This window comes from Myotis davidii, unplaced genomic scaffold (genome assembly GCF_000327345.1).
Source record: "Myotis davidii unplaced genomic scaffold, ASM32734v1 scaffold370, whole genome shotgun sequence".
Classification (NCBI taxonomy): Eukaryota; Metazoa; Chordata; class Mammalia; order Chiroptera; family Vespertilionidae; genus Myotis; species Myotis davidii.
The window spans coordinates 17,752,976-17,771,579 of NW_006288615.1; the positions used below are offsets into that span (position 1 = coordinate 17,752,976).

Sequence of the window (18,604 nt, forward strand, 5' to 3'; positions counted from 1 at the left end):
TTTTCTCCGTTACAGCAGGTCAAAGAAAGGAGCATGAAGAGTGAACACAAACTCAAACACTGTCCCCCAATGATCAGCGGAGCTCTGATTGCCTGAGCTCATTGCCTGTGGCTCTCACTAGGTTCATTCTCCTCTGGTGCCCTGGCTATCCATCCCAGCACAGCCGGAGTACGTCCACGTGTGGCATGTGACAGGAGCCCTTGGGGTGCACCATGTTGTCCTTCTTGTCAGGGAATGACGTGATGATTAAGAAATGCTCCCGTGGCCCTAGCTGGCGTGGCTCCGTGGATAGAGCATCACCCTATGGACTGAAGGGTTGTGAGTTTGTGAGTTCAATTCTGGTCAAGGGCACGTACCTCCATTGCAGGGTGCTTCCGTGGCCCTGTTTGGGGCATGTGCAAGAGGCAACCAATCGATGGGTCTCTTTCTCATCGATGTTTTTGTTTCCCTCCCTTCCACTCTCTCTCAAAATGAATGGAAAAATAGCCTCAGGTGAGGATTAGCAACAACAAAAAGAAACTCCCCAGGACGCTTTGAGCCTTTATTTGGGGTTCAGAAAGTCCCCCGTATTTGGGCACCTGGAACGTCAGTCAGTTGCATGCACATTTGAGAGGCAGTAAAGCTACCTGCTCAGCCTCAGCACTGAGTGCTCACCCAGCCCCATGGTGCTCTCCAAAGTCTCCCAGTTTTCATTGGGGCCAGATTTCCCCTTAAGTCTTCTCTCTGTGCGCTCCAGTCAGCAGCAAAACCAGCCGCGAGCAGTGTAATCGTGGACAGGCCTGTGGCCAGGGCCTGATGGAGCCAAGCAAACACTCCACGGAACTGTCAGCACCAACTTCTCGCCCACAGACAATTGATGTTAGTTTTCAGAAGAGAGATGAATTTGTCTAATTTTTACCCATAAAGCTTTGCTGGCAGGCACTGAGAATATTCAGAATTCAGAGCCTTCCAAAGGCAGCCAGTTACCCAGCTCCAGTTGCGTAAGAAGCAGAGCCCTGTGGAGGGAAGCTGTGAGCCTCCCCCCCTGAGGAAGGTCACCTGGCTCCTTTGTTCCCTGTTTTGTTTTATAAGGAAAAGGTGTGGTTGTGAAGTCCATCTTGTGTGTCCTGCTGCTGGTCAATCTCATCATGACCCTGGGAGCTCGGCACAGGGGATGGATGACGAGGCCTTGCATGGTCAGGTCCCCTAAAGTTCCTAACCAGTTGCCGGGCCTCCTCTGCTCCCATTGTAATGACTTCTGTCATATAAGTATGTCTGAGCAAGGCACAGTCAGCTCTCAAATTAGCCCCTCAAACGGGAGGGATCTGAGTATTGCTATTCACCTCAGACGCTAAGGTGACAAGAATTGGCAAAAAACCCCCAAAAACCCCAAAAAACAAAAAACAAAACACCACCACCCTAGTTTAATGTCAGATACATTTAGGAGCTCATTAAATTGACATTATCCTCATTTCTTATTATACGTGAAAACACTTGATCTTATTTAAGAAAAAAGGAGGTAAAGTAATTGAAACCTAAGGGGGAATATTTGGGAATTATCTCAGGAATATTGCTGCCTCCTCTCTTGCCCCTGCTTAGTTCTTTGAGATCATATAGTACAGAATATTTTCCTAATTTAGAAAGAAAAGAGAGTTCACACTGACACCATTACTGGGTGTTTATATCCCTTTTACATTAGTGCCCAGGCATCTATTTAGGAGGCTATGAGTTAGAGCAGTTGAAGTTGCTAATTGCATTGTTCGATGTTAGTAGTATTTCTGTCCTCGTAAGGTGCTTTGGATTAATTAAATGTGTCTTTCTCCTGGAAGGTGTGCCTGCCGCTTCTCTGGTAACCCCGGCTGATGTCATCAAGACAAGACTGCAAGTGGCTGCCCGCGCTGGCCAGACGACATACAGTGGTGTCATCGACTGTTTCAGGAAGATCCTCCGGGAAGAAGGGCCCTCAGCTTTTTGGAAAGGAACGGCAGGTAGGAGCAGGGCCCTGTGGAGAGGCTGGGCCGTGTGGAGAGGCGGCTGGCGTTAGGGGCCTCCCCCATTACCACAGGTTGTCTTTGCCAGTCAGTCTGGTGTTAAGTGCCCCGCTCCCATCTCTCTTTCAGCCCGAGTGTTTCGGTCCTCTCCCCAGTTTGGTGTTACCTTGGTCACCTATGAACTTCTCCAGCGGTGGTTTTACGTTGACTTTGGAGGCCTGTAAGTGCAGCTGTTTGACACCTTTGTTAAGAAAGCACCCAAAACAAATAGGTCTTTGCCTACAGAGGCAGTTTTGGAACTGAAAGGACAGAGAAGCCTAGAGGACCAGTGCATGTAAATCAAACAGTGGGCTTAAATCAAAAAGTCTCCGTGTTAGGGAGGTGAGATCTCAACAGGCGACATCACACACAGTATTAAGCAGCTGCTTGGGGAAAGTTTAGGGAGGCAGCCACTTAAAATGTTGTGTGAATAGGTGCCTTTTTTTAGTGTAAGCAATATGGGCTTCATGGATTTCGGTTCTTATTATTTAGATTTAGTAATGTCCTTTTCACCAGAAGCAATGTAAATTTGTATTAGTAACACTTTTGTGACTGTTCTTTTAAAGACTTAGTTAAGCCCTCATACCTCGGAGATTTCATTGTTCACTATAATTTATTACTGGAATAGGTTTGGATGTTCTTAGAGCTAATTTATTGCAAACTAAACAGAGAGGTTACGCCTCTGGACATAATCACTGGTGAGATCCAGGCCAGAAATTGGGCCTCTCGAGGCTTAGTACTTGAAGCTTGTGCTGGAGAGAAGAGCAGCAACTTGTTGAATTTGCTGGGTGGGAAAGATTATACCCAAAGCAAGCAGTTATCAGCTTTTCAGCATAAGTTCAACCCTGTGTCTGAGTCTTTGCTTCATAAACCAAGTAGAGGGACTTGTACAAAGATGATCAATCTTACACTCCAGGCTTTTCTGTGCTTTCACATTCCGTAAAACTAAGAATTATATCTCTTTAAACAGTTTTAGCAATAATTTTCATGAATTTATGGTTTTAAAAGTTAGTGTTTTAAATTCTCAAAGGAAAAATGTAAACTTTTTGTGATTATGCATTGTGTAGAAAATTTGGAAAATAGGAAAGTAAAAAAGAAAATCACTCATAGTCCCACTTCCCAGAAAGTTTTTATATTTGAGTGTATTTTCTTCTGATCTATTTTCTGTGGATCTATTTATATAAGTTTATAAGCATTGAAATTGATCCCATTGTCTCCTAAATCAAATATGTGAATGTGTTTTCAAAGCCCCTATAAATTGGGATTACTGCAGCATAGATAACAAGCAAATAGTTGGATAAATAGTACTCTTCCGTGGCACATGAGTCAGACTGAAATGTTCAGCTGTGTGCCATCCTCAGTCCCGAGCATGCTAACCATTAGCTTTGTCCTCTCAACAGCAAACCCTCTGGCTCAGAACCCACACCTAAGTCACGCATCGCAGACCTTCCTCCTGCCAATCCCGATCACATCGGTGGATACAGACTCGCCACAGCCACTTTTGCTGGCATTGAAAACAAGTTTGGCCTTTATCTCCCCAAATTTAAATCTCCTAGTGGCCCTGTGGCTCAGTCAAAGCCAGTGGCAGCAGCTCAGTGATGAGACGACCACTGAGTGTGGCAGAGTAGCTCCCTGAAACGGGAGGCCTAGAGAGCAGCCCTGTGATGCTCCCAGGCAGCCGCACGATGCTGGCTGAGCTGAGTCTATATGTCATATACTTGTATTTGTTTATAGTCATTTGCCAGGAAAAGATACAATGCAGTTTCAAGCTTTAGTCTTACGTGTTGAAATGTTTTTAAGCTTTGGCATGAGTTAGTGTTCTAGACTGCTTTGCACAGCTTGCACTTATAGTGAGTGACTGTACATATTGTACATCTTTGTACAGAGACATCTTGGCACCTCATCCCAACAAATCACATTTATAGAATGTATGCAGTTCCTAGCGGCTTGAAATGTACAGAATGTTTTGAAAGTGTTTTATTAAGAATCACACGAAAATAAATGTATTACAATTAAATTCATTCTCTCATTGGTGACTGATGGAACTGAAGCATCAATATTGGATGTATTTAATTTCTAGTTTGTTTTCCATTCTGGAAGAAAAAGGTACTTGCTGATAAAGAGGTATAACAAGACCAAGTGCCGACACCTTTGGATAAGAGATGCTTTGGAAAAGATGCATGTCAGTGGATGCCAGAGGACAGGCTAAGACTGGCGGGTGCTGATGCGTTTCCATTGTATTAAGTGTGTGCATACATCCTCCTCTGTTCATCGATCCAAAGGCATTTCCTAGACAGCCCCTCTGCCATTATGTTCATGGAGACAGGGCATCTCCAGCTCTACTGGCTTAGTTTTGCCTTCCTCTGGCACAGCAAGGGCCTAGGTGTCAAAACAGTAAAGGCTACTTTGGCAATATTCCTCAAATGGATATGATTCCAGTCAAAAATAAAATACCAAAATGTGTCTGCATGTAGTTGAATTTTCCTTCATAAATATACTGATAGTGCCTTTTATTTTGATTTGCTACTAATTCCAGATAACTCATGATCAGGTTTCCCTCTCTGACATTTTTATAGGAAATAGTTCGTTTTAGAAAGGATTAGGGTGGAATGAGGGGAGGGAAGACGAAAGAAAAAACCTCTGTCTTATGATTCAGGGGGGCCAGGTTCTTCCTTATGAATCCAGATACAAACTGCTTATTCCAGAAGTCACTCACCGAGGGTGTGATTACTAATTTAGATCTCTACAGGCATCTTGACAGCCACATCTACACTTCAGTATGGTTGTGATTTGATGTGTAGTGTCAGAATTTACTTACTTTAGCAAAGTGCTTTGGGAAAACATTATTGCTATTGCCAGTGAGCCGGGATATGAGAATGTATGCAAATGTTTTCAAGGGACCAGCCTGGAGATGGACCAGTCACTTACTATCCTCCATAGTGCTCATCAGTGATGGCTGACAGCCCTGCACACAGCCGTAGACTCTCCAGGCCCTGCAGGAACAAAAGAACTAGCTTTGAAAGCAAAGTTTTCAGTTCTTACTGGAATAGAATGAATAACAATACAGTTGTCTTGCTATTGCCACCTGTTAAAAATGTGCAAGTAGCCCGTGGATATGTTCTTACAGAAGATTCCTATGATACAAATACGTATTTAGAGTAAGATGAGAAAGTGCCCTCTGGGCCCTGCTTCTCCCATTGCCACTCCCTGCCCCAGAGGTTATCACTCTTAACAGGTTAGAGCAGCGGTTCTCAACCTGTGGGTCGTGACCCCTTTGGGGGTCGAATAACCCTTTCACAGGGGTCACCTAAGACTATCGGAAAACACATATATAATTACATATTGTTTTTGTGATTAATCACTATGCTTTAATTATGTTCAATTTGTAACAATGAAATTGGGGGTCACCACAACATGAGGAACTGTATTAAAGGGTCGCGGCATTAGGAAGGTTGAGAACCACTGGGTTAGAGGATACATTTGTAGCTCTTTTTCATACACACACACACACACACACGTATATACACACACACATACATATATACACACATACACACACATATACATACATATTTAAACTTTCAAACAGGATTGTTTTTAAATCCATGTATGTGTTTGATAGCTTGCTTTTGTTTACTTCATGACTTTTCATGTTGGGTCACAAAAGTTTATCTTAATTCTTAGTAGTTGCATAGTATTGCATTGTATAGGTTATGATACTTTTTATAAATTATCCCTTGTTCACATTCATTTTTTTCACGATTGCAAGCAATGCTGTTGTAATTGGTAAACATCTTTGTACACATATTTTGAGTACATGTGCTAGTATTTCATTAGGATAGATATTTAAAATTGGAATTGGTAATTCACAACATGTATGGATTTACATTTTATATATATATATTGCCACATTGTTCTTTTTTAAAAATATATTTTTATTGATTTCAGAGAGGAAGAGAGAGGGAGAGAGAGATAGAAACACCAATGATGAGAGAGAATCATTGATCGGTTGCCTCCTGCATGCCCCACACTGGGGATCGAGCCTGCAACCCGGGCATATGCCCTGACCAGGAACTGAACCATGACCTCCTGGGCCATGCTCAATCACTGAGCCTCGCCAGCTGAGTGCCACATTGTTCTTTAAAAAAGGCTTTACTAATTTCCTTTCCTACTGACAACATATGAGGATTCCCGTTTCTTTACAACATTGGCAGAAAGGGGTACTAACAGTTTTTTACATTTTAGTCAAATCGTTAAGTGATCATTTCACTTTTCATTTATCTAATTACTAGTGAGGATGAACATCTTTTCATAGTTACTGGTCACTTAAATATTTTCTTATTGTGGAATGTATACAGTATATATACACAAACATACACATATACTCATATGTATTTTAAACAAATAGTTGTAAAGTGAAAACCCATGTAGCCACAAAGGTCAATAGAATATTGCTAACACCTCCTAAGTCCCCCTTATAACCCTCCCATCATAATCCCTTCTCTCCTCTTTAACAGCATCTCCACCCTTCATTTCTTTGCTTTTCATTATAATTTTACCACCCATACATATATCCCTAAATATAATATTTAGTTCCTGGTTTTGAAATTTATATGAATTAAATTATATTGTGTACTTTTGAGACTTGTTTCTTTTGCTAAACATTATAAGATTTGTTCATATAACGAGCTAGAGTTTGCTTATTTCATTGTATGAATATCTTACAATTTATTTTTCCATTTAACTCTCGACATCTGGGTTGTTTCCATTTGGGGATATGACAGTGTTGGTTTGGATAACTTTTTTGTGAATTTTGGAGAATTCATTTTTAAAAGGATCTATAAGGGCAGAACCACAGAGGCACTGGGTTTGTTAGATTCTACTTTGCGAGATCATGTCAAACTACTTCCTAGAAATTCTTACACGGATTTACATTCCCCCAAGGGTGTATTTTTCTTCTTAATTTTTACCAATCTGTTGGCTGGATAATGTTATCTCATGGCTTTAAAGCATTTTCCATCAAATGAGGCTGAACATCTTTTATATGTTAAAATACACATTGTTCTTCAAAAAGACTTTACTAACTTTCATACTGACAGCATATGAAAACCCAGTGTGTTTATTGGCTACTTGGAGTTCATCTTTGGTGAGTGAAGTATATGATAAAGTGTTTTATCCATTTTTCTCAGTAATTTGCAGAAGGTTCTTTATATATTCTGGATACTACTCCTTTATGAGTTGTGCTGCAAAATCTTTTCCCAGTGTGTGGCTTGTCTTTTCACATTGTTCTTGATATATTAACATTTTAGTATGTTCAAATATATCAATTTTTTCCTTATGGTTAGCATGTCATATTTCATTTAAAAAAATTTACTCTTTAGGTATGAATATGGTTGATATTCTCTTCTTCAATGCTTTATAATTTTGCCTCTCACATTGAAGTTTCATCCTACACAGAAATGTCATATGAGGTAATATTTTTTGCCCCTTTATATGGTTGGTCTGTGTCCCAGCCCTGTTTATTGAAAAGACCTTCCTTTCCCAACAGTGTTACAGTGCCTTCTCAGTTATATATTAAGGGTAATCAGTGCAAAGATCTATTTGCTTTTTTGGAATTGGTCTCTTCCTGTGCCACTATACACTCTTTTCCATTACTGTATCTTTTTAAAAAGTTTTGATACATAGAATAGCAAATCCTTTCACCTTCTTGTTCTTCAAGAGCTTGTGGCTCTTCTTGGTTCTTTGCTCTTCCCTATCAATTTTAGAAACAGCTTATCAATTTCCTCTCAAAAACTAAACAAACCAAACAGATTGAGATTTGGATTGGGGTTGCAATGACTCTGTAAGCCATTCGAAAGAATTTACATCATTATATTGGACCTTCTAATTCATGAACATGATATGTCTTATTTCCTTTTAATGTCTTAATAAAATTTTGTAATCATCAAAGGGGTCTTGTCTTATACATTGTGTATATAAGTATTCATTCCTAGGTATGTCATATATTTAGATGCAATTTAAATCATATCTTTTAAAAAATGTCATTCCTGGTATACAGGAATATAATTGAGTTTCCCTCCCACTTTTTCAAAAATTTCAAACCTACAGAAAAGTTTGAAGAGGCAAAATGAACTCTAATACCTTTCAACTAGATTCACTTATAAATACATCTTTTCTTCTGAACCATTCGAAAATATGTTACAGACTCCTTGGTAGTTCAATCCTAAATATTTCAGCATACATCTCCTAAGAATGAGGACATTTTGTAAGCAAGTAATATCATTATCGCACGTAACAGTATTCATATTATCACCTGATATTCAGTCTATCTTCCAACTTCCCCAACTATTCCTGAAATGTCTTTGTTTTTTATGATGCAGAATGTAATCAAAATTGATGCATTATGTTTGGTTGTGCATCTTTTGTCTTTATTTCTGGAATAGTCCCCTGCTTCCTTATTTGTTTGTCCTAACATAGTAAGTCATTTGTCTTACAGAATGTCCCACATTATTTATATGTTTCCTTGTGGTGTTGTCTAATTTGTTTCAATACTATAAACTGGAAATTAGTCTAGTGGTACAGTTATACTAGTATTTTAACAGCTTTACTGAGGTATTCTTTACAAAACTGTAACCATTACCACAATCCAGTTTTAGTACATTTCCCACCACCTCACCAAATGTTACCCTATCTCCGTATCCTCAACACTGTATTATTGTCTTTTATTATAGTTATTTAATGCATGTGAAGTGACACTAAATTGTTAATTTGCACTTCCCTGGTGAATAATGATGTTGGGCATCTTTTCATTTGCTTATAGACATTTGTGTTAAGTTTTCTACCTATTTTTAAATTGGGGTTTGCCTTTGTACTATTGAGTTGTAAGAGTTCTTTATACATTCCGCATATGAGTCCTATATTGGATTTGAAATTATTTTCTCTTAGTCTGTTTTCTTAATGGTATCTTTTGAAACACAAAGTTTAAAATTTTAAGTCCTAATTTATCAGCTTTAACATTTTATGGATTGAGCTTTCCGTGTCATCTAAAATTTCTGCCTAAACCAAAGTAGGTCAACAAGATGTTCTCCTATTTTCTTTGAAAATTTTTCTATTTTTAGCTCTTACACTTAAATTTATTATCTATTTTGAATAAATTTATGTGTATGGTTTGAAGGGCTTAAATCCATCTTTTTGCATGTTGCTATCAAACTGTCTCAGAACCATTTGTTGAAAAAATTTTTCATTTTTCAATTGAATTACTTTGATACTTTTGTAAAAAATGAATCGACCATACATGTAAGGGTTTATTTCTAAACTCAGTTCTGTTCCATTTATCTCCATGACCCTACTTATGCCTGTACCACACTGTCTTGATTACTATAGCTTCATATTAAGTTTTCAAATAGGAAAATGTACATCTTCCACATTTGTTCTTTTTAATACTGTTTTGGCTGGATCTTTTGCACTTCCATGTAAATTTTACTAGGTGTACTGGTTAATAATGGCAGATTTTGTAATCAAAGAAAACACGATAATTTCAAGAGAAACATCAAAAGTGCTTTATTCAAAGTAATGTCCATTGCTAGCTACACATTTCCCCCATCTTTCAGGTAATTTGTGGATACCATCCCAATAGAACTTTTCTTGTTCAGAGACCCAATTTTCCACTTCTTCATGTGTTTTGAAGTGCTGCTCAGAAAGTGCGTGTGCCATCGATTGGAACAAGTGTATGGCCTTGCAGTAGATGTTGATGGTTGACCCGGATCAACCCATGATTTTGTGCGTTTGGGATTCTCAAAATAAATTCACTTTTCATTGCCAGTCACAATTTGATGCAAAAAAAACAAAAAAAACCCTTTCTTTCATGCTGTTGAAGCAACATTTTACTGATGACTTTTCGGTTTTCCATTTGTCTTTCATTCAGTTGATGTGGCACCAATTTTCCTTCATTGTGAGTGCCTTATTTAGGTATGCCATTTTTAAATCTTTTACATGATACTTTTACTATACCTTTTCTATGTTTAATATATTTAGATATACAAATGCCATCTATAATAATAAAAGCATAATATGCTAATTAGACCAGACAACCTTCTGGATGAAGCCAAGACTGTGAGGGAAGCCTGGGTCCTGGGTGCCAGAGGGAAGCTGGTGCCGGCAACTGGGGGGAGGAAGGCCTACTCTTGCACAAATTTCGTGCATCGGGCCTCTGGTTGTGTTATAATTTCCTACAGTATTCTATCTAATAATAGACAAACATGGTAATTGACCATACCTTCGCTACACCTCCCATTGGCTAATCAGCAAGATATGCAAATTAACCACCAACACAGATGGTTAATTTGCATACGTAGGCACGAAGCGGCAGAGCGAAGGCTTGAAGGCAGCTCCGGCCAGAGCGAAGGCCCGGGTCCCGGGTGCTGGAGGAAAACCGGTGCTGGCAGCCAGGGGAAAGGAAGGCCTACTGCACAAATCTTTTCATGCAACAGGCCTCTAGTTTAGTATAATAACATGCTGTGTAGGTTATATACCATTTAGCCTAAGTGTGTAGAAGGCTAGACATCTAGGTTTGTTTAAATACACTATCATGTTTGCATAATGAAGCAATCACCTAATGACGTATTTCTCAGTAGGCATCCCTGACATTAAGCAATGCAGGACTGTGCTCAGGTTAATAGCTACCATATTTGTTTGTGTTTTCTATTTGTTGCCTTGGAGTTTTAATTGGACAGTGAGTACCTTGGAATAACAAACCAATTTTAATTCCTCCCTCTCATCCCTTGTACCATTGTGTTGAAACATTAAAACCTGTAGAGAATTTTTGAGTTTAAGCCAAACTGATGACAATTGTTGGGAAGCAAAGTCTCAAGAACTTCTCAGTGCCCCCTTACCCTCCTCAGGTGGGACAGGATGGTTAGGTCGGCTGGAGTTCCATACAGACCTTCCCCCAGGTCAGTTAGGCTCTGGTTAAATAGTTTCTTCTGAGGGCAGACCTTATTAAGTAAAACAGAATGGTCTGGTACAGTGGTCGGCAAACTGCGGCTCGCGAGCCACATGCGGCTCTTTGGCCCCTTGAGTGTGGCTCTTCCATAAAATACCGACTTCTGCGCATGGGCCACGAAGTTTCAGTCGCACTGTACTTGTGCACCCACACATGGTATTTTGTGGAAGAGCCACACTCAAGGGGCCAAAGAGCCACAAGTGGCTCGTGAGCCGCAGTTTGCCAACCACTGGTCTGGTATAGTTCAAAATGGTTCCTTGGCCCTAGCTGGTTTTGCTCAGTGGATAGAGCGTTGGCCCATGGACTGAAGGGTCTTGGGTTTGATTCCAGTGAAGGGCACATGCCTGGGTTGTGAGCTCGATCCCCAGTGGAGGGTGTGCAGGAGGCAGCCGATAAATGATTCTCTCATATTTGACTCTCTCTCTCTCTCGCGCGCTCCCTCTCTCTCCCCCCTTTCCTCTCTGAAATCAATAAAAATATATTTTTAAAAAATGGTTCCTTGGCCCCTCCTCTTGTCAGAACCACTAGGGTATTGTTCTCAGATATTCACTGTGAGAAACTGGTAGAGACCCAAGAGGGAAAACTCATAAACAAAATGTCTCCCCTCTGCGCCTGACTTTCTACATGACTGGGTCCCTTTTTCTTTTTTTAGTTCTCACCTGAGGATATTTTTTCCCATTGCTTTTTACAGTTTCTCTCCAGCAGCACAGCGTACTGAGGAGAGACTTCCATGGCTGAGGAGAGACCAGGAAAGAGGCAGATAATATCGAAGGGCATTAAAGAAATGAGGTTCCTGACTTTGGTCAAGATGGCATCTGCTCATCTCATAATCACAGCAAAATGACTTCTACATTATAGAACCACCACCACTGAGAACCACCTTAGGAGAACCTGAACAGAAGTCCTGTAACAGGATATAAAGAAGTCTTACCGAAACTGGTAGAAGCAAAGACATGGCATGCGCAGGGGCAGCAGCTCATAAAGCACCAGGAAGAGGAACTAAACTGCCTACCTTTGGGGTGAGGGCGGAGGGACAGAGGTCAGGGCAGCGCTCTCCTGGGAAGGAATGCTGGCAGGCATCACTGTTCTTTGTTGAACTCTCCTCCCACCCAAACCTGTGCCCTCCATTAACCTGGATAACACAGTTCACTCCCACCCTGGTGGTCCCCTGAGACCCAGCCCCACCCAACTCATGCTTCTAGTCTGAGCTACTTCCAGCGGCTTTTCCACAGGAGTGGCCTGCAGCTCACACTACATCTCCCACAATGTGGTCGGCAAACTCATTAGTCAACAGAGCCAAATATCAACAGTACTTCTTCAAAATAGACTCGCCCAGGCCGAAAACGACTTCTGCGCATGGGCCACGAAGTTTCAATCGCACTGTACGTGCGCCTGCACCTGGTATTTTATGGAAGCGCCACACTCAAGGGGCCAAAGAGCCGCATGTGGCTCGCGAGCTGCAGTTTGCCGACCAGGGCCCCACATCTCTCAAAGTTCCACAAACACGAAACAAGCAAGCAGTGGCTGCCCTTGCAGTGCCCTGTACCTCTTGCCAAGCAACCCCAAGCCCATCACAAGTGGCAACTGGTCTCAATTTGCACTGTAACTTCCACAGGTGGCTCCAAGCCTGGCATAAGTGGTGGCCAGATTTGACCTGGAACTTCAACTTAATAGCTTCAACTAAGCATCCACAAGCCAGGCACAAGTGGCAGCCAGCTTTGGTTCACAGCGTAACCTCTTTCGAGTGCCTCTAAGCCCAGAACAGGTGGCAACTAACTGCAGATCACTTTGTAGCTCCTACCAAGCAGGGCACAAATGGCCACTGACCTAGGCCTGCACCAGAGCCCCTCCCAAGAGGCTCCAGACCTAACACACCAGGTGGCATTAATAAGTCCTTACATATCAATAACTCTTAAGTATAAATGGATTAAATTCACCAATCAAAAGGGACAGAGTAGTGGGATTAAAAAAACACACCCAACTCTGCCGCCTAAAATATATGCTGCCTACAAGAGACTCATTTCAGCTTTAAGAACTCACAGCCTCAAAGGGTATTAAATCAACCAGTTTACTTACACTAATAATGAAATACCTGAAAAAGGAATAAAACTATCCCATCTAAAACAGCATCAAAACAATAAAACACTTGGGAATAAATTTAACCAAGAAAGTAAAAGATTTGTATAATGAAAACTTGATGAAAGAAATTGAAGTAACAAATGGAAAGATATTTTGTGTTCATGGATGGGAAGAATATTGTTAAAATGTCTATACTACCCAAAGTGATCTATAGATCCGACACAATCCCTATCGAAATTCTAATGGCATATTTCAAAGAAAGAGAATAAAACAATCTTAAAATTCATATGGAGCCACAAAAGACTCTGAATAGCCAAAGCAATCCTGGCGGGGGGCAGGGAGGTGTGAAGAAGTTCCTCAAAGAATTAAAACTAAAACTAGCAAAAGATCCAGCAATTCCACCTCTGGGTATATGTATAAAGGAAATGAAAGCAGTATATTGAAGAGATGTATGCACTCCTATGTTTACTGTAGCATTATTCACAATGTCCAGATATGGAAACAACCTAAGTGTCCATCAACAGATGAATGAATAAAGTTGTGGTATATATATATACACACAAATGGAATATTATTCAGCCATGAGAAAGAAGGGAATCCTGCCATTTGTGACAACATGGATGGATCCTAAGCTGAGAGATGTCAGACAGAGAAAGACAAATACTGTATGATACCACTTATACGTGGAATCTGAAAAAGCCAAACGTGTAAGTACATTGGTGATTACCAGAGGTTGGGGCCTGGGGGGTGAGGGGAGAATTGGGGATATGTTGTTTAAGGGTACTAACTTGGAACTAATAAATAGGTCCTAGAGATATAATGTATAGCATAGTGATTATAGACAAAAATACTGTATTACAAACTTCGAAGTTGCTAAGACACTAGATCCTAATTGTTTCTTCCACACACAAAAAAAGAAATTATAAATATGTGGCATGATCGAAGTACACCTCTATTACGCTATATCTATTTTATACTACAATATATAAATGTTCAAGTCAACAGTTTGGGCACCTTACACAATGTCACGTATTGTCAGTTTTACCTCAATAAAAATAAATTTTAAAAAACGGACCTTAGGAGAAAAGGCCCAGCACTGCCTTTAGCTGCCTCAATTTAGAGAGCCCTTAAATCCAGAATTCTATGCCTACCCCCTCCTATAGCTGTGTCCCTTTCCGAGAGGTACAGAGTCGATAGGGCCGACAGGATATGCCCACCTGGACACCATTCTGTTCCATTTTAGATCATATTCAAGTTACCTGGACTCAAATTTCCTGCCTAAACAACTCAGCTTCCAGGGCCTTCAAAAGCACCCTTCAACCAGTCCATCTTCCCCAAGGTACACCCCTAAATCTAAAGGTGGCCAAGATGTGGTTATTTGCAGGGGCACAAAATTTAATGCATGTAGGCTCAAGAATCCCTAATTGTTCCTTTGAGGTGCATGCAGGAGGCAACCAACTGATGATCTCTCTCCCACTGATATTTCTCTCTGCTCTCCCCCTCCTACTCTGTCTAAAAATCAATGAAAAAAATATCTTTGGTGAGGTTTACCAACAACAAAAATATCCTGTCAGTTTGCTGCCAACCCAAAAGTCTGAAGGTTCAAATTGTGATGTGATTTCTTAGAATTAAAAATTTTCTTAAATATCAAGCCACTTAATTCTTAGATGAGATATGGTTACGTCGCACAGATGGCTACACAAGAGTCTCCATTCTAGTATTTAAAAATGTAATGAAGAAATAAAAACCCTTATTTGTGTGGCATCTTATAATTACAATATCTCATGTACTCTTCACAGAAAGCAAATGTTTTCCTCACTTAGATGAAAATACTAACCCATGTCCCAAGTGACATTACTGGTTACAAGGGTATTACGAAAATAGAACTTGGGTCTTTTAAATCCAGTGTTTTCGCTCTCATATATCAGGCTGCCCTTAGTATAAGGAGTTTGTTCCAAAGCATTTCCATTACTTTGTTCAGAAAAGAAGTTTTAAGATAAAATTTAGTACAAAAATTCACAAAAGATAAAATTACTTGTCATCAGAGCCGTACCGGCGGTATACCTGATTTCGGGAGTCACAGAGTTGGGGCTCTGCATGTTCAACAACACGTAGGTGTGTTCTACACCCTACACAATCACTGCCCCACAGCTTTCTGACCAAATCAAGTACAAGAGAAGCAGGACAATACATTACCAGAGGCCTGCATAAATGACCTCACAAAGTGAAGCAGGCCTTTCTGAAAGCTTACCTGAGTGCAAGCTGTTCCATCTGCTGGCTGGAGCTGGTAATGGAATATTAAGAAGCCAAAACGGAGATTCCTGCTATGAAACTAACAACACAAAATACTGTAATTTTAGAAAAGTTTGTAAAAGATTGCTGATTGGTTACGTTGAAACTATCAGTGTCTAGATCTAGAAGCTACATACTGAAAACTTAAATACCTGAAATCCATTCGAACTTTAAGAAGTTGGGGAATTGTGAACAGGAAATTGTGGCCGGTAGAAAGACAATCAGTAAACCTAAAGTTCAACAAAAGGTCTGAGAGCATACTGAGAAAAGTATTACAATTATATGGTGAATATCCCAAGTTTTCCTGTTGGGCTGGATAGGATTGCAGGATCCTTTTTCTAAAATGTATTTCTTATATATGAAAAGGACTTTAAAAATATAATACACTAAGTATGAGCAAAGAAAAATACAACAAACTAGGTACACACAAATTATTACCTTTTGGGGGCAGTAAGATCGAAGAAATGTTCGTTTTTATAATCCTCTACTGCAAAAGAAATAATGAACATGGGTGTTCTTTTCTTCTTGCCTTTGGGCAACTTTCTCCAGTAGCACTAGAAGCCCCCAGAATCTATAAACCAGATCTGTAAGTAAATAATTTTTCAGCATTTTTTTAATGAGTCAAAAGTGATTTATTTCTAGGTGTTTTTCCCAAATTGGTAAGGTCCCTAGTTGCCTAGCAATCAGCAAGATAGCAAAAAGCAAATTCCGTTACTGCCACTACATAGCTTGGGGGGAAAAAATCTCAATGGGAATCCCATCACTAAATCATCAAAGGAGGCTTTTTACCCTAGACTTCTGCCCAACAATCAGGCATGACTCCACCACCTTGGATGCTATGTCATGTTTTAAACAAGTCTGTTTTCACACAGTCATTGAGCAGCTGAAGCTGCAATTGAAGCTCCATTCTCTCTAATATACACCTAATTGTATGGTTTTTTTAATTTAGAAAATTATGTGACAATGTTGAAATACAGGGATTGCAGAAAATACATTTAAAAATGCAGTGTCCAGCCTGGCCAGTTTGGCTGTGAATAGAGCGGTCAGCCTGTGGACTGAAGGTCCAGGGTTCGATTCTGGTCCAGGGCATGTACCTCGATTGCAGGCTCGATCCCTGGCCTGTCAGGGCATGTGTGGGAGGCAAGCAATCAATGTGTCTCTCTCACATTGATGTTTCTATCTCTCCCCCTCCCACTCTCTTTAAAAATCAATGGAAAAATAGCCTCAGGTGAGGATTCACAAATAAAATGCACTGTCCAATAGAATGGAAATGAGAAATCATATGCTGCACACCAGATTTTCATTCATTCAAGCCCTTCCTTTCCATATGCTTCCAAGAGGCTACAGTCTATCAGGACTAAATAGAATGAATCAACATTCTAACAATATTAAAAGATTAGGGTCATCACTAACACTACTTTCTTTTAGTTTCCCCTAAATTTTAAGACTTGGCTAACATCACACTTCTTGTGAATGCCAGAGTTAGAACCAGAATTGGGTTTAATATTCCTGGTCAATTACTTCCTTACATTATACAATACTCATAGTTTAAAAGTTTTATCATTTGGAAATTTATCTCCTAACAGAGCTGTTAGAATTATTACCAAACAAAAATGTTCAAAGTCTGAATGCTATTCTTTCTTCCTATTTTATCTTCTGTTGAACAAATGATAAACTTTAGAACAGGGTTCCTCAAACTTTTTAAACAGGGGGCCAGTTCACTGTCCCTCAGACCGTAGGAGGGCCAGACTATAGTTAAAAAAAAAACTATGAACAAATTCCTGTGCACACTGCACATATCTTATTTTGAAGTAAAAAAAACAATACGGGAACAAATACATTATTTGTATTTGCATGTGGCCCGCGGGCCGTAGTTTGAGGACCCCTGCTTTAGAAGAACAAAAAGTCAAGATTAAGGAAATGGACAATTTAAAATGAATAAAATCAAGATCTAATCATAATCCTTTCTGCCAGTTCTAAAATAGGTTGATTTCAACACCAATTCTTAGATCTTTGTCACACGCCTTTCAGACTTGTAGACAAGGTTGTGGTGACAGACCTCAAGATGCACAGTTGATTCAATGACCAAGTTCATTTGAGCATCTTTTCTTCATGGCTACTGCAACTACGAAATCAATTTCTCTCAAAGGAGGTTTTAATCTAAGGGAACTCAAATCAGTGAAAATAATAGGCAGATTTCTGTTTATTCTTTGAACTAAATATATCATAAATGGAAAGAAAATGAGTAAAGCAAACATTAATGTTGGAGAACGTTTTTTCACTGACATTCTCTCAACACTAGTGGCCTAGTACACGGATTCATGCACATTGAAAGAAAATTCATTAGAAGAAATATTTTAATATCACTATTTGCCCTTTATAATAGACGTGTCAATCAAATTCATGATCGACAATGACAGATTGAAATACACACGTGCAATTGGCACCAGCGAGAGCTATGTATGTATTGCGCGTGTGCGAGTCAACTTAGCCTTTTATATAGAGAGAACTGGTGCACAATATTCGTGCACAGGTGCGGGTCCCCCCTCAGGATTCCACTGAGTCTCCTATCTACCTACTCCAGGAATTCTGTAAGGATCAAATGAGATGAGGCATGGGAAAACGCTTCACAGACATTTGGTTAAAGTGTGAAATGTTTGCACTTGGCTATAAAGCAAGTCATGTTCCTGGGCTAAAGAAACTGCAATGAGGCTAGTCGCTAGGGAGAGGAAGCTGGGCGTTGCTCCGTAATGTCATTACCCAGTGCCCACAGCGACCATTCTGGGCTGGGCTGTGGGCCACATTTTGCACTATGGGGTCTAGACAGTGTCGGCTGCAATTTGGTGAGCTGTTACTCTGGGGTGGTGGCAGGGCCTGTGTCCCACTTGAGTGAAGCCAAGTGTTGCTTTGTGGGCACCAGTTCCACGGTGCCGTTTCTCTGTGCACATCCCAGCAGCTCCTGCATTGAGCATCTGCCCCCTGGTGGTCAGTGCGCGTCATAGCAGCCAGTTGGACACTTAGCACATTAGCCTTTTATATATAGAAGATCAGTTCATAATGAATTGGGAGTTCTACAGTACACTGTATGATATAGTTAAGGCAAAAAGTTTTACATTTGAAGTGGCTGCATACAACAGGAACTTAAAGATATGAAAAAAAAAACACCTACACTTTATAAAAGAGAAGGAAAAATTAAAATTGTGGCAGTAAATCAAAATGAAAA

At 40.1% G+C, this 18,604-nt stretch overlaps 1 protein-coding gene across 5 annotated transcripts in view; it reads left to right on the forward strand.

Annotated features, from left to right (window-relative positions):
• Positions 1-4,478, forward strand: part of SLC25A12 (solute carrier family 25 (aspartate/glutamate carrier), member 12) — a 171,559-nt gene extending 167,081 nt beyond the window's left edge. For all 5 annotated transcript variants that reach the window (XM_015561985.1, XM_006760630.2, XM_006760629.2 and 2 more), the window contains 3 exons: positions 1,809-1,967; positions 2,100-2,190; positions 3,410-4,478. In XM_015561985.1, the coding sequence (XP_015417471.1) occupies positions 1,809-1,967; positions 2,100-2,190; positions 3,410-3,608 (449 nt within the window). In that variant the 3' untranslated portion in view covers positions 3,609-4,478. The remainder of the gene's footprint in view (positions 1-1,808; positions 1,968-2,099; positions 2,191-3,409) is intronic.
• The last annotated feature ends 14,126 nt before the right edge of the window (positions 4,479-18,604 follow it).